This window comes from Mirounga angustirostris, unplaced genomic scaffold (assembly GCF_029215605.1).
Source record: "Mirounga angustirostris isolate CCGP_5_RB_7025 unplaced genomic scaffold, mMirAng1.0.hap1 SCAF_14, whole genome shotgun sequence".
Lineage (NCBI taxonomy): Eukaryota > Metazoa > Chordata > Mammalia > Carnivora > Phocidae > Mirounga > Mirounga angustirostris.
The window spans coordinates 81,504,875-81,530,637 of record NW_026991722.1 but is presented as its reverse complement, the minus strand read 5'-3'; the positions used below and the strand labels follow the sequence as shown (position 1 = coordinate 81,530,637).

General features: G+C 42.8%; 1 protein-coding gene across 1 annotated transcript in view; it reads right to left on the bottom strand.

Annotated features, from left to right (window-relative positions):
- Nucleotides 1-25,763, bottom strand: part of SRRM4 (serine/arginine repetitive matrix 4) — a 442,185-nt gene that overhangs the window by 259,009 nt on the left and 157,413 nt on the right. Inside the window, exon 2 of the mRNA XM_064577691.1 lies at nt 4,191-4,289. Within this exon, the coding sequence (XP_064433761.1) occupies nt 4,191-4,289 (99 nt within the window). The remainder of the gene's footprint in view (nt 1-4,190; nt 4,290-25,763) is intronic.

The window sequence follows — 25,763 nt, the reverse complement described above, 5'->3', positions numbered from 1 at the left end:
AGTCAAATGGTAAATATTCTGAAACTCCAAACCCTTCCCTGAATGAAGAGGCATTAGAGTGAGGGTGACTTATACTGGCCACTGCTAAAAAACAAACAAACAAAACCAAACAAAGGAGGTGTGGTGAGCATAGCTAGAAGCAGAGGAAAGAAAATAAGGAACAAACCTACTTGCTTTGCATAGGTTATTCCTTCTGTCTGGAATGCCTTCTCTCTTTCTCCAACTATTGAACTCTTATTCGTGCTTCAAAACCCAATTTAAATGTCATCAACTCTTAAGATTTGCATACATTTCCCCAGCCCTCCATACAGTCACTGCTTTCTGTGGACATACAGAGTAGAATCCATTCTCAGAATACAGAATGGCAGGGGTGCCTGGGTGGCCCAGTCAGTTGAGTGTCTGACTCTTGGTTTCAGCTCAGGTCCTGATCTCAGGGTCATGAGATTGAGCCCTGCATTGGGCTCTGCACTCTGCACAGATTCTGCTTGGGATTCTCTTTCCCTCCCACTCATTCTCTCTCTCCCTCTCAAATAAATAAATAAATCTTTAAACAAAGAAAAGAAAAGAATACGGAATGGCAGGTAGTTCTTAATTGTGTAAGATAACCCAGGATCAAATTCTCACTGTATCACTCACTGGCTGTGCCACCTCCTGCAAGTCATTCAACTTCTTCAAGGCTTCGTTTCCTCATCTGTAACATGCTAACGCACACAAACACTTAACACTGTGCCTGGAATGCGATGAATGCTCAATAAAATGGTAGCAAAGTTCTTCATTACCATCATTATTACCACTCCGTCCTCTGAATTCCCATAAGCATGATTTTCCTATTGTCCATTCCATTAATTTGCTACTTACCCTGATGGCCTTGTTTTGTTAATTAACATCTCCTGTGTGCATATCTTCTTTCTTTAACTACATGGCAAGGTCCCCAGGGACAGGAAATGTATCTTACACTGTTATATACAGCTTATACGCTGCAAGAACACTGCCAAACACACATAATACATGCTCAAATATTTGCTGAATAAATTCTTAAATCTCTGGCTCTCAGTATAGGTGCTTATTTTGCTTGGCAACAGAACAAATAACATTTTATATTTACATTCTTGTTTCCAAGGTTAATTGATGTGCATCTTATAATCATAAAAAGCCCCTCTAAGCTCTCCCCTAATAATGGCAAAAGCCATCGATTAAACAAACCCATTAGATGTATCAACAACCTATTAATCTGCTCTTAGTGGAGGGACACTGATTGATTTTCAGCTGTCTGGCTACACAGTGGAATTGGGTTTAACCAGAATATTCTGTTTGGTTTCTCCATCAGGCTACTTACTCTACGATATGAGGGTTAAATGATAATGTAGCTAATATAAATATGGAGATAGAGAAAGAGATGCAGACAGCATTTAACCCGGTTCCTGGTCCACTATAAATCTTTAACACACGGGGGCTCTTTAGAACTCCGGGGGGAAGTGGAGTACAAGAGTAAGAAGGAGATCCAAGCTCTGGATCTGCCATTTCGGCTCTTTGATCTTTAGTTTTCTCATTAGCAAACGAAGGTAGAAATATCTGCATTGCAGGGTTATTTTGAGAATTAAATGAGATTATATGTATGCTAGGACAGCTGTCCATAGAGGCACGGGTGATACAGTGCAGAACACAGAACAGAGGGCCTGCCCATATGAGGTTCATGGTCCAGAGGAAGATACAGACAAATAGTCAGTTAGTACGAGAGGGTGGCAGGTGGTAGTTCAGAGGACCCAGGGGACCCACGGATGGGGGGAGACCCGCCAGGACCTGCATGGTGGAGTCGCTGAAAGCTTCCCCCCTAAGAGGTGTGTGTGGCCATTCTCATCACCCACCCTTCCACCGTCCATGTGGGCTGCAACTACATCCCAACTTTGCCACCTGCATCCTCGGTAGGTTCTGCAAGATGGACAATGCCAAAGGAGACAGCAAGGCTGGAAGAGGCCACACTAGTTTTCAAGGGCTGCTGTAACAAAGTACCATGAAAGTACCATGGGTGGCTTAAACAACACAACTTATTGTCTCCCACTTCCGGTGCCTAGAAGTCCAAGATCAAAGTGTCAGCAGGGTTGGTTCCTTCTGAGGGTGGCGAAGGAAAATGTGTTCCATGCCTCTCTCCTAGCTTCTGGTGGCTTGCTGGCCATCATTGCCATTCCTTGACTTGCAGTAGGAATCTCTGCCTCCATGTTCTCATGGGCTGTGTGACTGTATCTGTGTTGAAATTTCCTCTCTTTATAAGGATATCAGTCCTATTGGATAAAGGGCCCATCCTACTTCAGTATGACCTCATCTTAACTAATTAGGTCTGCAGTTACCCTATTTCCAAATAAGGTCCCACGTTCTGAGGTCCTAAAGGCTAGGATTTCATCATATGAATGGAAGTGGGGATTCCACCCATAACAGAGGCAAGAGGGATTGTTCCTTCCATCCTTCTAGTCTATATCCCACTCATGTTGGTGCCTGTGGTTCCCCCCAAACCTGAGCAGTACCAGTTGCTAGCTCCTGTTTCCATGTGTTTTTTTTCCCTTGTACTCCTAGAAACAGCTTCACCGTGTCCCATCGGAATCACCAGAATCAGCTGGAAAGGGCCTCCCTCTCAGAAGCAATATCAGCCCCATAGGGACCTTCCTTCAAACATCTAGATTCTAAAGCCCCACCTCTTCCTTTTGTCCCTCCAGCCCTGTGGGTATTAGCTTCTTTCTGCCTGTGAGGGGCAGTCTCTGGCATTGCTCTTGATGTTCGTACCCTTGTGTGATCCCTTCCCCTGGAGTGCAGGATGGACTTACTGACTCGCTTCTACTAGAAAACAGCAGAGGTGATGGAATCTCACTTGAGAGATTAAATAATAAGACCACAGCCTCCAACATGGGTGCTCTGTCTTGCTCACCTGCTCTGATGAAGCCAGGTGCCATGCTGTGAACTGCCCTACAGAGAGGCCCATGTGGCAAGCAACTGAGGGAGGTCTCCAGCCAATAGAGATAAACTGAGGGCATCAGCCCAGCAGTCCATGAGGAACCGAATCCTGCCAACAACCACTGGAGTGAATGCGGAAGCACATCTTTCTACAGTCACGCTTTTGGATGAGACCCCAGCCTTAGCTGCCACTTTTATTGGTGTCTTGTGAGAAACTTGAGGCAGAAGATCCAGCTAAGCCATGCCCAGATTCCTGACCCACGGAAAATATGAGATCACGAATGGTTGTTTTCAGCTACTAAGTTGTGGGCTACTTTGTTATGCAGCTGTGGATAACTAATGTACTTTGGTTACTGTCTTATAAACTCAGTGTACTCTTTTTACCTTTTCCCTGTTTCAATAAGTACTTAACCAACTCCCTAATAAATTCTCTCAGTTAAATTAATGAATATAATTTCTTTTTCCTGATTAGACCCCAACTGGCACAAGGTGACATCTAAGATGTGACCTTAAAGACAAGTAGGAGTTAACTGGGCAAAGAAGATGAGGAGAGTGTTTCGGGAAGTGGAAACACACATGCAAAGGCCCGGGCACCATTAGTTCTTTAAATATATTTATTAAGCACCTACTGTGTGCTAGGCTTGCTGCCAGGTCCTAAGAATGAAATTATGAAGGAGAGAGCACGGTCCTACCCTCATGTTCAGAATAAGGCGGCAATGAGACAAACACTAGGACTAGTATATAAGGGCGAGCCCACACCCTAGGCTTCCTCACCAGAGACACATGCATCCCATTAGGATAGGAGCACTTGCCTTGGTGATCTTAATCTAGGCACGCGATGAGTAACCACCTCCCAGCTTCAACGTCGCATCTGTAAAGCAAGGATGATAATATTTCCCTCCCAGGACTGTAGCATTAATCAAATGAGGTTTGGTGGCTTAAAGCAGCTTTGTATGGGAGACAGAGCTCTACTACTGTTAAGACATAGTAGTCTTACTTTAACAACTGGTGTTCTCAATTCAGAATGATCCAAATCCTTCATCTGCCCAGTGGCCAGCAGCCCTCTGCTGGCCCAGAGCTGGCTGTAGCCAAGACCTGGTTAATAGGATTAAACAAAGAGCCTGTTTCTTCTGGCCCCAGACAGCAGGTTGCTGGTCATTGATAAAAAACACGCTGTAACACAAAGAGCAACCTCCCTGTGGCCACCCGCCCCATAAATCATCAGCTACCAAGGGCTATTGAATTACCTTTAGAAGATGGATGACACCAGAGCTGGAAGGCTGCTTGATAAGGTTTCCCTTTGAATAATTCCATGTAGAAAGCTGGGTTTGAGAAATGGGGTCTTTCTAGCAGCTCAGCTCCATCCATGCCGCCTCTGCCAGGTGCTTTCAAGATAAACATGTTTCCTTATGGGCTGCCAGAGCGTCTGTGATGAAGGAAGAAAACTTACTGCCAGGTCTCAGGGAAGTATCTACTTCTGCCCAAGGCACAAAAGGTGGTTTTGTTTTATTATTATTATTCACTGTTCATAGTACAACTCATTAATAATAGCTATCATTTGTTAAGCATAGTCCATGTGCCAGGCAATGTGCAAAGCATTTGAGCTCACTAAATCCCTAAACAGCCATATGAGACTGGTCTTATTACTCTCTCCATTTGATTGATGAAAAATGAAAACTCAGAGAAGTGACATGACTTTCTCAAGGTCACACAGCTAGTAAGTGTTAGAGCTGAGACTCAAACCCATGCTCTTAACAGGAGTCAGCAAACCTCCTGTAAAGAATTAAATAGTAAATATTCTAGGTTTTATAGGCCATACCATCTCTGTTGCAATTACTCACCTCTGTCCTGGCAGTGCAAAAGCAGCCATAGACAGTACATAAACAAATGTGCATGGCTGTGTTCCAATAAAACTTTATTTACACAAATAGGCCGAGGCCCACATTTGGTTGATGGACCATGCTATGACAACCTCCACTCTTAACACTCCTATGGCACTAACTCTCTACATCTGGACTTTGCAGTTTCCTCCACTTATCTGCTTCCACACAGAAAATGTGCTGGCTCTTCACAGAGTTATTTAATTTATTCAACTCATTTATAATTCCTTTATTGAGCTCTTGAAAGCTCTAGCTCGAAGTAAAATACAGAGATCCTGCTGGTTTAAAAAGTGAGATGTGTAAAATATTTCAGTTATTACTTGTATTGGTGAAGAAAGGACCTGTGATGCTGCACTAACATAAATCCAAGATCTCAGTGACTTAGAAAAGGGTTTCTCAATCTTGGCCCTATTGATACTTTGAGCTAGATAATTCTTAGTTATCCCATTGCATTGTAGGATGTTTAGCAGCATCTGTGGTCTCTACCCACTAGATGCCAGTAGCATTTCCCTACTGGTGACAAAAATGTCTCCAGACATTGCCAAATGTACCCTGGGGAACAAAATCACTCCTGGTTGAGAATCGCTGGATTAAGACAACAAAGTTTATTTCTCATTCATGAGAATTTGGATAGGAGTCATGAGCTCTCCCTGATAAGTCCCTCTGGTACCACAGGGACCCAAGATGTTTGCCTCTGCAACTCTGCCATCTCAAAGTTCTTTACTTCCTGCCCTGCAAATGGAAGAGATGGAGAATGGAGGTCTCTCCCATTCCTAACTTTCTCAGACCAGAAGCGACATGTTGCTTATGCTCATAGGCCATTGGCCACAGCCTAACTACAAGGAAGGAAGACTGGGAAATGTAGGAGAGTATGTAGAGTATTTGCAACCCATACTGGTCAATCACTCACTCAACAAACATTGTGTGAGTAGCTATTCTAGTCAACAGTATATTGATGCTGGGGAAATATATCTCAGTGAATAAAACAGATTTTGTCCCTGCCTAAACAATGCTTATATTCTTCCTTCAGTGTGCTCCTTTGGGTTGAAAAAAAAAAAAAAGAGCATGAGTTAGGTTTGGTAACAGAAATTATTGAAAGGATATATAAAGATGTGTGAAGTAAGATAAAATTATCTTGGCAATTATGCTGGGTCCAGAACTCCTGAAGCCTCATTAGGAACCTAATAAATGCATCAAAAGTCTGAATCTGAGTGATCTTTCTTTCCTTTGTTCACCTACCCCTCATATGTTGGAAAACAGAGACTACAAATGGATTAATTACCATCCAATAATGAGCCCTTGTTGGCCAAACTACTTCAGAGTTTTAACAGTCAGCTTTTGCCAAGCTATGCTGTCATCACAAACAAGTCCAAAATGGCAGTGGCTTACAACAACAGACATTCATTTGTTGCTGATATACATATCATCTGCAAATTGATTTTCGTTCTGCCAATATCTTCCTTATTCCAGAACCAAATGAAGGGCAGCCCCATTCTCAGTCATGAGTTAGAAGGAAAAGAGCAAGTGGAATCAATGTTGGATCTTAAAATTTCTTCTCAGGCACAACATTCACATCTGCTGAAATTCCATTGGCCAAAGAAAGTCCCATGGCCAAGTATGATATCATTTGGGGGGGGGGGCACTCATCCCACTGGAAGGGATATAAGAAAGGGATGTAGGGATGGGTCTATCAACTAGAGAAGGACTCTAGCATCTAGTGGGTAGAGGCCAGAGATACTGCTAAACATCCTACAATCCACAGGATAATAAAGAATGATATAGCCCCAAATGCTAAGCAAATATTTTGAATACTTAATATAATCTAACACCATGGCTCTCAATTTTGCTCCCCAGGGAACACTGGGCAATGCCTAGAGGCATTTTTGGCTATCACAATAGAGGAGATGCTACTGCCATTTAGTCCATGGAGGCCAAAAATGCTGCTTAACATCCTACAGTACATAGAAAAGTCCCCGACAACAAAGAATTATCCCACCCCAAATGTCAATAGTACTGAGATTGAGAAACCCTAATCTACCACAAGAGGCAACTAGGCTCATTTATTCATTCATTCATTCATCTTCATCAGAGATTTACTGAATGTCTATTGAGTGTCAGACACTGTGCTAGTCCCTGGGGATATAAAATAGAAGTAAACATAAGTACAATTCCTGCTCAAATGGATTTTATAGTTTACTTGGAGAGGCAGACATTAATCAAATAATCACACTAATGAGTATTTCATGACAAACTAAGATAAATGAAGGAATGGAACAGATTCTCCGAGAGTTTATTCTCTGAGAGAGATTAGGGGAGTCTTTTACATGAAGTGACAAGAATTCTGAAGGATGTGTAGGAAGTAACTAGATAAAGAGGACAAGGGAGTTCTAAGCGTAAACATAGAAAGGAGCATTTTTGGAGGTGGGGGGAGGAACTAAAAGGTCAGTGGAATGAACACACAGAAAGTAAGGGGTGAGTGGTGTATGATGTAGCTTAAGAGGACATCAGGGACCAGATCATCCAGGGCTTTGTATGTAGACCAGTTTAGAGAGTTTTTTTCTCTTATGAGTAGTGAGAAGCCACTAACAGGTTTTAAGCAGGGAATGAATTATCTACTTTGCTTTTTGAACAGATAATTCAAGTTGCAATGTGGAGAATGGCATAGAGGGGGTGTAGAGGTGACCCAGGGAGACCTGTAAGCTGACTGTTACCATCATCCAGGTAAGAAATGGTGGGGGCTCAGTTGGGTGGTGGTGGTGAAGACAGAGAAAACTGAATATATCTGAGAGCTAATTAGGATGTGGAATGTGAGGAGGGGAAAGGTATTCGGACTGTCTTCTAAATTTCTAGCCTATATAACCAGATGGATGGTCATGGTGTTCACTGAAATAGGAAACACTGGAGAAGGACCAGGTTTGGGGGCAGGGGAGCAGGAAGACAATACACTATAATAGAATATTAGTTTAAGTTGTCTTTGAAGCAGCCAGGTAAAAATATCAAGAAGGCAGCTGGATATACATGTCTGTGACTCAGAGGAGAGGCAAGGCTGAAGTTATTAATATAAGAATCATCAGAATACAGATACTCAACCCTGACATTGCAGCCTTTGACTTAGACCTCAATCTCTGGCTTCATCATTTGTGGCTGGTTATCCTTGACTAAATGGCAGTAACCATAACAACTCTATAAAAATAGAACCACTTGTCTGCCTCCCTCAGAATTCAATCACTCATTCAATAGTTTTAGATCTCATCATTTGTGACTGGTTATCCTTGATTCAATGGTGGTAGCCATAACAACTTTATGAAAATAAAACCACTTATCTGCTTCCCTCAGAATTCATTCATTCATTCATTCATTCATTCATTCAACAAACAGTCATGCATGTTATTGTGTACCAGCCTTTGTCCTTGGGGGCTGATGGTACAGCAGTAAATGAGAACAAACAAGGTTATGATCCTTGCAGGCATTTAATATTTTATGACTTCTTCCTTTGTGTGGATTGCTCAAAACAACTGACCCTTGTTTTTTCATGCCCAGTTTGGAGTACATCATCCCACACTGAAGGAAATGCCTGTAAAATGACCTCAAAATTTTAAGAGGGTTATAGAACTATAGTATCTCAGCCTTATTTTGGTAGTATGCATTCAGTTCACTGATGTAAAATAGATTTCTTCTCACATGCCAACTTTAATTGATAGGTAATGGCTGCGTGAAGGGGTAGGCTCAGAACGATTCAGCTGAAAAAGAGATCAGTTAGTGATGTCTGCAAAGGATTTGATATGGGAGAGTGGAATGCAACGTATTTACTGCTGAATTCTATTTGATAATATTTTGCTAAGGAATTTTGTGTCTATGTTAATGAAAGATACTGGTATATTATTTTCTTTTTTTATAATGTCCTCATCATATTTTCTTATCAGAGTTATGTTGGCCTAATGATACAAGTTGGAAACAATTCTCTTCCTTAATTTCTGAAAGGGTTTGTGTAATCTTAGCCTATTTCATCCTTAAATATTTGATAAAATGGGCCTGTAGTTGTAGAGGAGGGAAGGCAAGGAGTTTTTTTTTTTTTTTTTAAGATTTATTTATTTATTTATTAGAGAGAGAGAGCATGAGAGGGGGGAAGGGCAGAGGGAGAAGCAGACTCCCCACAGAGCAAGGAGCCCGATGCGGGACTCAATCCCGGGACTCCAGGATCATGACCTGAGCCAAAGGCAGTCACTTAACCAACTGAGCCACCCAGGCGCCCACAAGGAGAAGTTTTAAACTGTGAATTCAATTTCTTAAATAGATACAGGGCTATTTAGATTTTCTATTTCTTCTTCTGTTAATTTTGGTAAGTTATATTCTTCAAAGAACTTACACATTTCATCTGAATTGTCAAACTTAACACATTCATTTAAAAGGTGAAGAAACTGAAAGCTTAGATAGGACAATTGGCATGCCCCAGGTCTTACAGTAAATGACAGATCAAATACATGAGCCCGGGTCTTCAGAGCCTCAGTCAGTTGCTCTATCTACAACATTCAGATTTATCCTACTTCCAAAGCCACAGAGAAACTGTCCAAGGATCTTGCCAAAAATGGCATATACATGCATTTTAAATGCCCACATGCTCCAGTATTTGGCATAAGCTAGGAGAAAAAGAGCTATCTAGGGTAAAAATCACCTTCATCAGCACCAAACTGGACCCTCAGATTTGAATCAGTCTTACCCACCAAAGCCTGAGGCTTTTTGAGAAAATTCATAGATCACAAGAAAAAGAAATCTGCTCTGTTCAGGTTGCCCTGGGAAGCACCCAGTCTACCTTTCCCCTGGGTGCCCTCTGCTCAGTGCAAGAAGCCAGGCTGTCCATGCAGATTATTTCCCCCTGAGTCTGGGCCTGGTCATTAGAAGACAAAGTCCCTAGGGAGCTTCTCTGCCTGACCTGACCTACTTAGATGTGTCATGCCTAATGAGAGTAAGAGTGAAGCTAATGGGGATGGACAAGAAGGCAGGCTTGGGGTGGCCCAAGGGAGAGCACTCACAGAACTTGGCTCAAAACATTTCTGGGGGAAGGTCTCTCTAGGGGAGAAGCATCTGTTAAATCTGGCCACATCAGCATCCTGCCTGAAAATTTTCAGTGATACTCATGTATGTTCATGAAATAGTCCAAACTCCTTCACATGGCCTCCAAGGCCTTGCATGGCCTGACCACTCCATGTTTCTTTCTCCACCCTTCCCCCTGACCACTGTCTTCTTTGAGTGAAATGGACCTACTTTCAGTTTCAACATGGCAACAAGCTGCCTCATCCCTCAGGGCCTTTGCATAGGCTGTTCCCTTTGCCTAATATGTTCTCCTCCTATTTTCACTTGGCTTGTTCTACTTGATCTTTAGGTCACAGCTTAAAAATCATGTACTTCAATAGCATTGCCCAACACCACAAATCTGTGCTTCTTCTTGGGGCATCTACAGCCCACTGTACTCACCCTATGGCCACATTTACACGTTGCTTTGGAATAGACTGCCTATCTACCTACCAGTATCCCCCACTACTCTGTGAGCTACATGGCCTCTCCTGAGTCCCACAGTCCTATGACCAACTGCCTACCTGACATCTTCACTTTGATGCCTATAAACATGAAATGACATAGAGGAACCTTAAATGCATCTTACTAAGTAAAAAAAGCCAACTGGAAAAGGTTACATGCTGTATGATTCCAACTATATGACATTATGGAAAAGGCAAAACTATGGAGACAGTAAAAAGATCAGTAGTTTCCAGGGGTTGAGTGGAGGGAGGGACGAATAGGCAGAGCACAGGGGATTTTTAGGGCAGGGAAAGTGTTGTGTATGATATTGTCATGGTGGATACATGTCGTTATATGTTTGTCCAAGCTCATAGCATGTACATCATCAAGAGTGAAACCATGGACTTTGGGTTATGTGTTGAGGTAGGTTCATCAATTATAACAAATATATCACTCTGGCCAGGGATGTTGATAGTGAGGGAGGCTGCGCAGGTGTGGGGGCAGGGGCATATGGGAACTCTCTCCCTTCTGCTCCATTTTGCTATAAACCTAAAACGGCTCAAAAAAATAAAATCTATTAAACAAAACAAAAGAAACCTCCTCTTTTCTCTCGCCTTCCCACTTCAACCAGCAGAAAAGGGGCAGGGAAGTGTGGAATGCAGGGGAGAAAGCAGGCCTAAGTACAGCCAGGGCCAGGACACAGAAGGGGAAACTCTCAATGAAATCTAAGATTGAAGTTAAAAAATGGCCTGGTGGTCCAGGCTTTTTTAATAGCCCAAGGAGACTGACAAGTTATGGAATCCAATGGACTTACCAAGTAGCAGGAAGGTGGGATGTGGGTGGGAGGTGTAACAGAGACTGGCCTCAGAGTAGTTCCTCAGAAAAGTAAAACAATTTCATGTTTATTCCTCAATGAAAGGAGACTTCTCAATTAAATAGGCTCCAGTGGCAATTTCTGAGATCTCTCTACAAATCAGATCAATTCTCCCTCATGTATGCCCACGTGTGTGCACGCATGAGCACACATACCCACCCACCCACAGCACACACTGCTGGGAAAGGCCTCTGTGACTGGCAACAACCCAACACATGTTCTGGTCTTACTGACAGAACACAGGGCATTTTAACAAGACTATTCTCTGGCTCTGCTGAGAAGCAGAGTATCAGTAACAATCACAATTACAAAATCTCCCACTTCTATTCCATTTTGTTTCAGGAGGTTTAAAATGCTTGGCAGACTTTAATTTATTAGCATGTGCATACATACTCATCCCCTGTGAGAGGAACTGGAATCAGGAGGTGCTCCTGCCCAGGTCTGATATGGCGCAGTAAGATCCCAGGACACCTGTCAGACAGTCACGTGGTCCTGTCTCAATCATTCCTGAACCGTGCCGCACGACTGTTCCACAAGGGTTGAGACAACAACTCCCTTCAAGGCTTTCTAGGTCTCCAATGGCCAAAGGGCTGCCATAGTGGTTCTTTAGGCTTTATCCAAAGTGGTTTCTTCTCTTCTTGCTGACTTGGGTCTCACAGCTTCTAGAGATACATAAAAAGACTGGCCAGGCCCCCAGAGAAAAGTTTTCTAACAAAAGCAAGGGTTATTATGCTGCTGATCCCAGCTGCTATAGCAAACCTTGCCTCTTCCCCCAAAAAGCACAGCAACCCACTTAATTAAAAACTTGGCCAAGTGCTGGAAAAATGCCCTGATCCTTACCACTTTCCAGAACCAGAGAGACAGATGGAAATGGGTAACGGGGGGCCCACTCGTCTGACATGTTCCTCCCACTCCAGGGCTGTTGAAGAGCTGCTCCCTCTGGCTGGAACACACCCAGCCCCTAGTTCTCCTCCTCACTTAATTCCAACCCCTTCTTCAGATTACAGCGCCTGTCATTTCCCCAAGCACAGAGTAGATCGCTTTGTTGGACACTCTCATGGGGGCAAGTCCTGTCTTCAACATTTTGTTCGCTTTGTAGCAGTGTACCTAGTTTTGAGATTATTTGATGATGGGCTCCCTCCCTGGACTCTAACTTCCATAAATACAAGGACCGTGGCAATTCTAATCACCAACACAGCTCTAGAACGTAGCAAGCGCACAGCCTGGTATACAGTAGATACACAAAAAACATGTCACGGGTAAATCAACTAATCCAATTTTACCGAGAAATACAAATGGATTCAATAAATATTTGTTGAATAAATTCCCATATCTTTAGAAATATCAGAATATTAGTACCTACTTAATAATAGTATCTACCTCATAAAGTAATTAGGAGAATTACATTGTTAATGCAAACAAAGCTCTTAAACAGTGCCTGGCACATAATAAGCACTCAGTAAATACGAGTTAATTTTATTATTAATATGTTATCCCCCTAATAGGAAGAGATTTTGAGTTATGATCTAAAGCGGGTTTTCTCCACATTTTCTGGCACCTCAGCCCTTCTTTTGGCCTGGGCATCATTTCTACATGGAATCACAGATTCATAGGGGCCCTAAGCTGCATAGCTGGTCAATGGTAGAGCTTGGATTCCAACCCGCATCTCTCAGACTCCAAAACACTAGCATGTAACCCACTTTTTCAAGCCAACTAGCAATGATCCAGTGAACAGACGAATAGAACTTCAACTTTATTCATTTTGAAACAAGAACTTTTAAAAAATTTGTCCCCTGAAGAGAAGGTATTACTTTCCTGAGCAATCACCACCATTAGAAAAAGTGCCCAAAATGATAATAATCTCACACCTTGCTAAGAAATAAATTCTCCCTTTTTATTATAACAAAGACAATGGTGTACGATGCATTATTGGAAACAATTATCTCTATACTTGGTTTAGGCTGTAGCTCACCAGAAGCTGCTGCCTCAGCCAATATTACTTAAAGATGGTGATTTTTTTCATTTTGTTTTAGTCCTTCGAAATGTATTTTAAAAGGGAACAGGAGACCCTATTTGGAAAATCGATTACATATTTCCATTTTAATGTAAACATTTAGTGTCCAACACTCTGCTTCATCATCTCATTAGCCTTTGAATGCAAAGCACCACTGCAGACATTTATTTCAAAACCTTTTTTTCACCAGTCAGAGAAAGCGAATTGAGCAAATAGTCACCCCCGGCAGATATTTGACCAAATGCAATAATCACGAAGACGGGTGGGGGACAAACTTCCAGAAGAAATGAGAAAATATAAGGTAGCTCTAAATCCATCTTCACCAGGGAGCCGTTAAGATGTTTATTTGGATTTTAACAGAAGCTTTCAAGCTCTGCTTTGCAAATATTACACCCCAAAACAATAATAGTAAATAAAGTGGATTTTATGATGAACCATTTAGGCTCTAAATGACCAAATGCCCCCTTGCTTTATGTTGAGAAGTTACCTCCCTGAGATTACTAGAAAAGGCACTTTGCAAATCCATAAGGTCTGAAAGGAGAGTGCTGTTTGAAGCCCATGCTGGGTTTAAAACCCATTCCCCCCCTTGTGAGCTGGTGTCCTGTTTCCAAAGCCAGAGAAGGCAGCCGGGTACAATTGAGGCCATTTAAGCTGAGCACAGAGAGCTCCATTTCAGGCTGAAATCATGCCGAGGTGTCCTGACAAAAGCTACATTCAGCACCTCCAATTCCATGTTTCATTCTGCGCTTTGTCTGCCATTATTACCAGGGAATCCAAAAGCACTTGGCCACATTAACTAAGAGTCAGGAAGGACAACAACAGCAAGGAACCGCTTGAAGACGCAAAGCTGGAATCAGGAAGGGGGGAGCACCCAGACATGTCAGCGGAGCTCTGAAAACAGACGTGGCTTCCTGAGCGAGAGAGAGGCTGGGTTTCTGGATAAAGGCAGTTTCAACCTAGATCATCACACACTGCCGACGGGGGCACCTCGGTTCAGTCACTTGGGAGGGCTATTTAGTAGCACTTATTATAACCAAAAAATGCATATGTGCTAGGATACAGCTATACCTCTTCCTGGCATCTATCCTAGAGAAGAATGCAAATGGATGTAATGTGCACAAAGAGGGATACACAAAGATTTTCAGGAGAGTTGCTTATAATAACCAAAAAGTGGGAAATGATCTAATATCCATCTCCAGGGGGAAAGTCACATGGAAGGCTATGAGAGGGGCTATGCCCTAAGCGGGACAGACAACAATATCCACACTCACCTGTCCAGGAGTTGAGACGTTCTAGAAACGCTTTCAAGTGCCTTTCACACATTGAACCTTTGAATCCTTACAATAGTCCTAGCGAGGATTCTCTGATTATTCTCACAGGGCAACTAAGGTGCCGAAACCTGACCAGGATCACCCAAGTGCACAAGGCGATTAAACTCAAGCCATCTAGCTCCAAAAGTCATATTGCTTTTCAAGGTATTTTAAAAACACATTTTTTCCCTTTAGGGGCACCTGGGTGGCTCAGTCGTTAAACGTCTGTCTTCGGCTCAGGTCATGATCCCAGGGTCCTGGGATCAAGCCCCACATCGGGCTCCCTGCTCCGCGGGAAGCCTGCTTCTCCCTCTCCCACTCCCGCTGCTTGTGTTCCTGCTCTTGCTATCTCTGTCTCTGTCAAATAAATAAATAAAATCTTTAAAAACAAACAAACAAAAAACATATTTTTTCCCTTTGAATTAAAAAAAAAAAGCAAGCTGCAAAACGATACACCCAATAGGCACCCGCCAGCCAGAGGCTCAGCTTTGTGGCCCGTGGCCTCCCATTCCCTGAAGAGCATTGAATGGACTTGGCCAACAACCTGCCTCTCACTCACCCCTTCCTCTGTTTCCCAGGCTCATTGTTCCCTTCGGAGAGCACCGTATCATTACATTTAGATATGTTCATACACTGTTAGGTCTCAATCAAGTTTGCAGTCCTGGAGGCCCTTTTGTCTTTTTATGATGTGCCCTGCCCCAACCAGAAGTGGGAGGAAGAAGTACATGGAATGGCTTAGAGAGTGGATTTTGGAGTCTAAGAAATCTAGGTTTGAAAAAAGGAAGGAAGGAAGGAAGAATGGAAGGAAGGAAGGAAGGAAGGAAGGAAGGAAGGAAGGAAGGAAGGAGGAAATCTAGGTTTGAATCCATACTCCATCTGTGTGTGTTTGGGCAAGTGATTTCACCTTTGTGAGCCTTGTTTTCTTCATCTGTAAAATGGGGATGTTAACAGTTCTTGCCTCACAGGTTGTGAGGATAATGTATGGGCAATGCTTAGTATAGTTCTGGTACATTGTAAGCCTGTCTGGTCTGTGCTTTGAGGGGTGATCACATTTCCCTATTTCTTCCCTCTTGGGGAGGTCTCTCACTCCACCCAAAAGAGGAAGGGTAGCAAATTCAGTTCAACTTTAACACTGACTGACTACATCAGACCAGAGGCATTTGTCACTGGGAGCTATCTGGTATACAACATCCCCTCCTGTTGGCACACTGGTTTTCATTTTTTTTTTTCCATCAAATTCCCATTGAGAGTGGTTCTGGGATGAGTGCCCTTAGCCATTATGGAAGATGTAAGGGGAGAATGACTCAGGTCTCTCTGGTCACACGCCTTCTTGGGGCTTGGAATCTCGAGCCTGTGACTGAAGGACGTAGAGATGGTTGAAGTTATGAACTGATTTCTGCCTTTGGATGTTTGCTATAGTCTCTAGTGCTTATTCCCTTGCAAGCCTGCTCCTCTAGCCCATTATTCATTCCATGTACCCCCATATCCTTCTAATATATTCTCTTTTCGTTGAAGAAAGCAGAGGCAGGTTTCTGTCCCTTGCCACCAAGAAGGCTGGCTCCTTAAACTTGCTGTGTGCAAGACACTGTGGGTATAGAAACTAAAGATACCAGCAGTCCCTGTGCTCAAGTTGTCCACAGCCTTGCAGAAAAATCTGGAGCACTCTCATCAGGGGCTTTGTTATGTAGTGGCCTCCCTTTCCACCTCCCCCAAAAAGGCAACATCTGTTAGAACTGAGATGAGAGAGAAAAGCAGAAGAGCCATGAGTGGACCAATGGTATCTGACTTCTCTGCCTACTCCAACCCTCTTCCAGAGACCAGAGACCATACCCAAGCTTAACCTTATGGGCCTCTTTAGAAGTCTGGCTAATTAATGGCTGTAAAAGCAGTTTGGACTTTGTAAGCCTTTTATAATGTGCCTCATTTAGACATAATGGGCTCAAGATTGCCTCTGGCATCCTCAAGAAAATTAAAAATCCAGTAGGCATTGGAATTGCCTCAACGTGGTTTTCCTATTACTTCTATTTTTATTATAATTGCAAATAGCGGTATTACTAATGGTACCTTGGACAAGGAAGCCTTTCCGGGAAAGGCCTCGTTGTTTCCTACATCCACAGCATGATTTATTGGTCCTCCAGCCAGCAGCATGCTGGCTCCTTCTGCATGATGTCATTTAACTCTTGCCGAATGGAAGGGAGTTGGAGGGTTCCCCGACACATGGAGCTGTTCCTAATGCGGGGCCACTACAAACAGAGACACCATTCGTTACCCTCCAGCTTGACAATAAAAGTCCTAATTGGTATTTGTCTTCTCCTGGGCTTTGGACAAGCAGGTGTCTTGCTTTTGTGGGCTGGACAAGACTTGGTGTTCTGGAAGTCTGGGCTAGCATGCAGTGCAGAAAGATGGCAGTGTATAAACTGGACAGAGGAGGCACGACTAATAATAGTAACAATCACAAGTCTACCATTAGGACCTTTAGTTGCAAATAATCAAAGTACCTCTACTAAGTAGAGGAAGAAAAATTGTTAATAATATCAAGAAGTTCCTGGCATCCCCAATGAGGGTCAAAGAATCATGATCAAGGAGTATATTGCCAGGAATGAAACCCAATCTATATCCCTTCAGCAAAGACAATTGCTATCACCACTTGTCACAGACACCTCAGCTAATATCAGTCACTCTGGGTTTGAAACATCACCCTCTGTGACTGTTGCCCCTAAAAGGCCGGGTGTGGTGTGTCTGCCATGCTCACTCAAAGCTGGATTCCACCGGTACCTGCTGGCCAGCATCGCCTACCGCCAAACTCAATTTTTGCATAGGTGAATCAAATTGGTGGGATTAGGTCAGTGTCATGCCAAGGACAGTGGGAGTGACCTGCTTCTGATGCAAAGAGTAAAAGAGTGAGTGATTAATAGAGAATTTAAAAGCAATATAATAAAACTGACTTCAGGGCGCCTGGGTGGCTCAGTTGGTTAAGCGACTGCCTTCGGCTCAGGTCATGATCCTGGAGTCCCGGGATCGAGTCCCGCATCGGGCTCCCTGCTCGGTGAGGAGCCTGCTTCTCCCTCTGACCCTCCCCCCTCTCATGTACTCTCTCTCATTCTCGCTCTCTCAAATGAATAAATAAATCTTTTTAAAAAAAAAACTGACTTCAATCACTCCCCTTTAATTATTACCATGAGCCAGTAATTCCAAACAATGTCAAAGATACAATACACCTTCTGGATGGGGCAGACCATGCTCACCACTCCTCCCAGGTAGGCCACTGGATTTGTTCATGTTCCTATAGGTGCCCCACTTAAAAAACAGAGCGTGCGCCTGATAACAATAGAACCTACCTCGTAGGGCTATTGTGAAAAAGTACGACAATACTATAAGGATGTCATTTCTCCTCAAATCGATCCAGAGACTGTGATCCCGATCAAAATCCCAGCAAGCTTTTGTTTGGGTGGAAATTTATAAGGCAATTCTAAAATGTGCATGGAAAATCAAAGAGTCAAGATTATCACAAAGAAAAACAAAGATGATTTTCACTACTGGATATCAGGAGTTATTATAAAGCCAGAGTAATTAAGAGAGCATGCTTTGATACAAGAGAGATAGACCACTGAAATAGTATTGAGAACTCCAAAACACATCCACACATGTAAACACACTTGATTTATAACAAAGGTGCCACTGAAGAGCAATAGAGAAACAATGGCTTTTTCACTAAATGGTGCTAGGTCAATTGGCCAGCCATACGGAAAAGTCTGAATCTTTATCTCTACCTCATACTATACATAAAAATCAATTCCAGTGGATTGTAGATCTAAATGTGAAAGGAAAAATGATAAACCTTCTAGAAGATAATACAGGAGAATATCTTGAGCTTGAGGTAGGCAAAGATGTCTTAAACAAGATACAAAGGAACTCGAGTAGGTGAAGCCTCCTTGTGCAGGTGGTTCAGAATAAGAAAACCCATAAATCAAAGTCCTTGTCTAAGTTTTCTCCCTTAAAGTTTCACAGCCTTAGAACCTTTTTAAAATCTCAGAATGTGCAGGCTGAAGCATTCCAAAGGAGAGGGGAATTTCCCATCATACTCTTCATGGGAAGCATCTATGTCTAGGCTACTTTTATAGAGCGAGTAACTCTGATGTCATATATAGTGACTGTTGACTATGTGCCAGGCATTGTGCAAAACACTTTGCAATCATTTTCTTATTTACCTATATTGCAGCCAGTGATTGATGCCTGCAAGTCTGTCACCATGGAACCACAACACAAGAAAATATACCTCCCAATCTCTCTCCACTACCTCACCCTTTAATATCTAAATTCCTTAATTTACAAAATGAAGACACAAAGAGTTAATCAAGAAATGTTTAAGCGAATGTTTCCTACTGTATTGTTTTGCTCAATTTACAGTAAACCTTAATAACAATTTGATGACTTCAACTTTACAAAATATATTCCCAAGCATTTCCTTACAGAATCTCTATGAAATAGCTATAGGCTGGCTTGTAATCCCCGTTTTCCAAATGGATAAACTGAGGCACACAAAAAGCTCCCATTAGGGGCTGAAACCCATGCCAAACAATGTAAGCCACATCCAGCAGTGGAGGAGTTGCCTAGTTGGTTTTGCAGAAGCATGCTCAAGCGAAGAATGGAATAACTATATCTGGGATTTCCTCCTTAGAAGTAAGTAAGTGCAGAGGATGGGGCAGAAATGTGCTGAGCTTTCACTTCAATTAGCCTAGCTGAGAACCTGCTCACCTCATTCCTAAACCTGGTCCTCCTATCTCCAGTTTTCCCCAATTCCACACAGCTCATGGCAACACTTTCAGATTTATCTGTCTACAACAGAGCTCTGATATGTCACTTCCTTGCCCCCAAATCATCAACAGCTCTTTACTTTTTAAAAACGTATAGTGTTTGTAATCAAACTCCAACAGAAATAAATCTCGGCTCAAATTTTGACACCAGCACTTACAAATCTGGTATTTTTGGCCTACTTACTTAACTTATCTGAGTCTCAGTTTCCTTGTCTGTAAAATGGGGATAAGACTAAGGTTGATGGGGGTATGTGTAAAAAGAGATATTTTAAGTATAATGACTGAGTGCAGTGATGTGCTGGTTTTAAAAGAGAAAGGAACATTTGATTCAGTTAACAATAAAAGCTTTCTTTTTTTTTTCTTTCTCTTTTTAGTTTTTAGATCTTGCTGTGCACCAAGCTCTATGTTCACACTTTTCATGCAGGCCATTATCAAATCTGCACAACTACCCCCTGAGGTTAGAATTACTATTTTCTGCATTTTTATATACACAAGGAAACTGAAACTCAGAGCTGTCACCTAGCTGGTAAATGGTAGAATTTAGTTTTAAACTCGTATCTCACTGAGTTTCAAGCTCGTACTCTCCCCTGCTATACTTGGACCACCAACATTAAAGTCACCTGGGGGCGGGAATTGCAGAAATGCAGATCTCTGTGCTCCAGTCCAGACTGCGAGACTTCCAACAGAATCCATTCTCATCTTTCTTCTTAGTGGCTGAGAATATGGCTGCATAGCGAGAGATTCTATTTCCCTGTCCTTTTTGTAATTAGATGCAGCCCCGTGACAAGTTCTGGCCAGTGCAATGTGAGAAGAAGTAACAGGTGCCAGCTCTAAGCCAAGGTGGGTAAGAAATAGATGCATCTTCTCCAGCCACTCCCACTGATTGGAACCTGGACATGGTAGGAACTCAATCTTGACCGAGTGGATGATGACAAGTTTACAGAAGTCAGAGGAGCCTCATGATGGAAGAAACCTAAGTCTCTGTGACTATCCTAATCTTAGTCACTTCAGACAATCAGTCATTTATTGGGCACATGAAGCTACAATTTGGGCAGGGATTGATGGGGACGGCACCAGGTGGGAAGGCTCCACTGGACTAAAGGTTTCACTTCAGTATATGCCGCATGCCCATGGTGGGAAAGTTGATTCCAGCTCTCAGATGAAAGCCTAGATGGGGCTGACTGCCAGGAACCCTAGCTCTTCTCCACAAGTGCTGTTTCACAGGCTTCTGGGCTCCCAAAAGCATGGCTGCTGGGTTCCAAGAGTAAAAAGTGGAAGCCTCTAGTCTCTCAGGGGTTGTGCCCTGAAACTAACAGTGTCACTTCCACAACATTCTGTTGGTCAAAGCAGTCACTGAGACTGTGCAGATTCAAGAGGAGGGGACATCAACCTCATCTGCTGCCACATCTCATGAAAAGAGTATATCCACCAAGAAGAAACACTCACCTTGGATTGTAATGTGTGTGGGAGAAATAAGTTCTGTGTTCTCTAAGCCTTGTTATTATTGGGCCTCTTGCTATAATAGCTTTGCCTTTTGCCATGACAAATACTCCTAGTGAATCAGAATGTAGGCTGGGGGGTGGAACAAGCAACTTGATGGCTTCATGAATGCCAGAATTTAAGAGCCACTCTGATAAGCAACATGGCTACTCCATTCAGTTGGCTGACCTCCCAATGACTCTGAGATAGATAAGCTTTTCTATCTGATTGTTCATGGGGTTCACATCTTAGAATAATCTCTCCACGGGGTTAGTTTGAAGATCCACGACCTCGCTAAATCCCACTTGGAGATACTCAGAGGGGCCTTGGGAGTTCCCCTAGTGAAATCCTCCCTGGTACAGGGGCCCTAATACTCTAGGATTACAGGATGCTCACATCAATGGCAAAAATTCCAGAAGTTGAGGTAAAAGCAAGTGTTTTCTGAATGTCTTTTCTAAGATGTAACTCCAGTAGACAATTAAATAAAAGGACTGAACTATTTTAGAGGCGTGGAAAAATCAGAAACTGGAAGTCTAACAGTGTTGCTTAGCTGAATGGATCTCAAATACCACAGATATGACATTAATTAATGGTGAATCACTTTGTGGCTTACTTACATTTTACATAACAGGGAGCCGGGTTCCCATACTAACATGTTAAAATGCTCTTAAGCAAGAAAGTTGCAGGAAAGAGCAGCAGTATTTAGAGCAATTAGTGAAGACATCCAACCAACAAAATGATAGTTTTAGACAAACATATGGTTATTTAAGGCCCTTAGCACCTGGGGGAGGGAATATTTTACAAAATCAGGTCTCTGATTCAACCACTTTCTCCTCTTCTTAGTTCAGTTCTGTTTGAATATTAACCTTCCTTATGGTCAATATTGGGTCCCTGCAGACTTAATTTGGCAATCTTCCTCAAAAGAGATGATAATACTAGCCCCATGAGTTTGTTACAAAGATTAAATAAGATAATAGAGATATTCGTGGGATGAATATTAGCAATGAAGATCCAGAGAACATGGAGTACAATGTTCTGAGCGACACCGCTGCATGGTAAACTGAAGTCCCTCTCATTCCTTCTCATTTTGAGGAAATAGCTTCCAAATCAGGAATGGCAGCTGTTATGAGCTAAATGTTTGTCACCCCAAAATTCATATGCTTTGAAATCCTAACCCCCAATGTAATGGGATTAGGAGGTGAGGCCTTTGGGAGATGATTAGCTCCTGAGGATGGAGCCCCCATTAAGAGGATTACTGCCCTTATAAAAGGGACCCCAAAGAGCTCCCTCACCCCTTCAACCATGTGACAACATGGGAAGAAATCAATCATCTTTGGAACAAGAAGCTGGTCTCACCAGACACCAAATTTGCCAGCACCTTGATCTTGGACTTCCCAGCCTCCAGAACCATGACCAAAAATGTTGTTTCATCCACACAGTCTATGGTATTTTTGTTATGGCAGCTGGAATGGACTAAGCAGCACATCGAAGTTTGGCTTGCTGTATGTAGTAACTTTATTTTTTAAGTTTTAAGTTAGATTCCAACATAAAAATCAGAAGGTTTTACATGAAAATTCAGATTTCTGGTTTCTTCTAAAAGAGCAGAAGACGCTCTAGAAACACAGACCACAGCTCTAGAAACATGGCCCCTATAGGTATGAGTTTGAGAACTAGGACCTAATACTGTTCTTTCTCATCAGGTTTTGTCTCCTAGGCCTACTCTCCGGGCTCTGATTTGTCTTCTTGGTCTGGGAGAGTGAGCAGGGAGTTTGTTAAAAGCTCTGATGTCACCATGAAGTTTGAGTGGAGAGGACTGCCTTTGATTCTTGGCCAGATTCTGGGTGCGTGCAATGACAAAAGATGTGCTAACAGGAAGTGTTTCTGGAAAAGACAACGCATCTTCACTGCAGCTTCCTTAGCCACTTACCACCCAGCCAGAAAACTGCTTTCAGAATCATAGTGTTTTATTTACCTATCGACGTGGTGGAGCCCTGCTATGCTCAGGGCACCATGTTCTGTCCTACAGAACATAAAATATTGGCAAGAAAGAGATCTCATCTAGCTAACCTCTACTCACTGTTTAAGTCTTAGTGTTAAAGTCTCTTCCTCCACAAAGCCCTCTGTAATTGCTCTGATGAGGTTAGACTTCCAGACATATACTCCTGAACTTTTCCTTGATCATGTTCCACGAACTTGGTCAAAGTCTTTATCTATCCCCCTCCTCTGAGTTCCTTATGATGTCCTTTAATTTGTTGCATCCCCAGTTCCTAACACAGTACATGATACCCTGTGGGCCCTTCACAATATGCTAAAAGAAAGAAGAAATGAATGACTGCACACACAAAAAATGAATGAATGAATGACAGAAGATTTGATGTTTATGCAACTAATTGCAATAGAAGTGAGGAGTGGGGCAAATGTATTCATTGGTCAACTGATCATTTGTTAAGCATTTTAAATATCATTCCTGAATACAGAAAACTTAAATGTCCAGTGTATTAATAGCTATAAATGATTAAAAGCTATAATGATTACAAGCAGATAATTAAAGTATTTTGCATTAAAGGGGCAGTTCTCTCCCAGCAAAGGATTCTAGTATAAAGTTCCTTATATAAATTAAGCTCCTGGAATACATTAGGTACTCAATCCATGCTACAATAGTTATTATGAGAGCTGAGATTTACAGTATTATACCTGCTATCTTCACTGCTATACTCTCAGCACAGAATCTGGTATACAGTGTTTAATAAATACCAGGTAAATAAACTGTTTAATTAATGATGAATTAACAATATTAGTTCAAAGATAAAAGTTAGTCTGATCTCCTAAGCATTGTCTGGATCAGCCATAAAGCCCGTGAGAGTATTCTGGGATACTTAGGATCAGCGATAGGAAGGTCAGTTTTCAGCCCAGGGGGAAGTGGAAGGTGCTCCAAGATCCCAAAGGCCATGCTACTTATCTAGTCTTTTTGAGGGTCATGTCCAAGGCAACTGCCACAAAGGGCACCTTATCTCTAGCAGCACAGGAGACTAAGGGCCCCAGATAAGCCCTGTAGGTGAGTGGGACAGGCCCAGATGGGGCTCCTGATTAGAGTCAAACATTCTGAGGTTTGCAGGGGTCTGGGGCCTGGCCCAGGGTATTCAGACTTCTCCATAGAAGAGTCTCTCTGGCTTTCACATAAAGCTGCGGAGCTCAGAGGCTGGGAGGTGGGAGGGAGAGAAAAGAAGAAAAGGACTGTAGATGGAGAGCAAATAATGGAAGTACACACACACACACAGAGGCTCAGATGCACACAGAGGTGCACAGCGGGCAGAGAAACAAGAGACCCAGAGTCAGACCAAGAGCCAGGACAGAAAACAATCAGAGGCAGAAACTTACAGAGATGACATAGCAACAGACCCAGGAAAAGGGAGACACAGAAGAGAGGCACAGGGAGGCAGAGTCTCGGAGACATTCCTCCAAAGAGACGACACAAAATAGAGATGAGAGTGTGTCTCAGAGGCACAGACGTACACTAAAGAAGGACAAACACAGAAAGCCAGAGATACAGAGAAACACAGGAGACTGAAACAAAATAAATCACAGAGATACCAAACAAGAGGTACACAAAGCGGAGAGAGAAGGAAAGGGAAGGATGCAGAGGACTGAATGAGCAGGTAACCCTGTGGGTCAGCTCGTCTGGAACAGTTCTTTGCACTTGCCACAGATTCTGATTCCGTAGCCCTGGGGAGGGCCTGGGCACCATAAGTTTTAATAGCTTCCCAGGTGACTCTCAGACACAGCCTGGCTTGAGAACCACAGCTTCAAACAAGAGTTTTGGTTGGTAGAAGAACTGTATCAGGGTTACTTGGGCTATTGCTAAAAATCCTTGTCTCTTGGTTTCTTCCAGAGCTATGAATCAAACCTGTGAGTGTGGGGCCCAAGAACCTGTATTTTTACATGCTTCTCTGGGGATTCTGAGGCACACTTCAGTTTGAGAAATACTGTCCTAATCTGGTGACTTTAGGGAAGCCCCGCACACCCACATACACCCCTCTCAGAGTACGCTTGGTAATGGTGTCCCTAGGTGCTGGGACTGGTTTCTACAAAACTTCCCTTGCCAAATCTGTCCTTATTTGTGGAAATACAAGATTCAAGGTCAGAAAACCAGGTCACAGCTCTGTCTCCTCATGCTGAGTGGCTCTGGACATGTCACTTAACTTCTCTGAGCTTCTCATTACTCATCAATATAGTGAGGTTAATAATCTCAGCTCCACCTAGCCAATGGGCCCTTTTGGTAACCAAATGAGATACAAAATGCAAAAGTGCTTTGCGAGCTGGAAAGTACTACAGTGCTATAATTATTATCATTATTAACAGCATCACCATTATTAATAGGTGTGGTGTCTTTTTCCAACACCAACAATCAATTCTCCAATTCTGACACCACCTGGGCATCCAACAATTCAACTCTGACACTACCCAGAGTTAGTGCAGATCCCACAAATTAAGGGCTTAGCCCATAAAACTGCACCCACTTTAGACACCAGCCAATTTCAAATACTACCCACACTTCTGTCCAGCCAACTACAAATTCAAGGGCTCCCATGATTCTCTCCTCAGGTTTGATAATTTTCTAGAATGGCTCACAGAACTCAGGAAAGTGGGCTATACTTACGACCAGAGTTTATTATAAAGGATACAAATAAACATCCAGATGAAGAGGTACTTAGGGCAAGGTCCAGAAGGAGCACAGGAGCCTCTGTGTTATGGACTTGGGATGTCCCACCCTCCCAGCATGCAGATGTGTTCATCAACTTGGAAACTCTCCAAATCTTTTTCAAGAGTGTTTGTAACCTACTCTTCAGTCCTCCTCCCCTTGCCAGAGATAGGGGAAGTTGAAAGTGACCAGTCCCATCTGGAGGCTATCTAGGAGCTCCTGCTGAGTCACCTCAT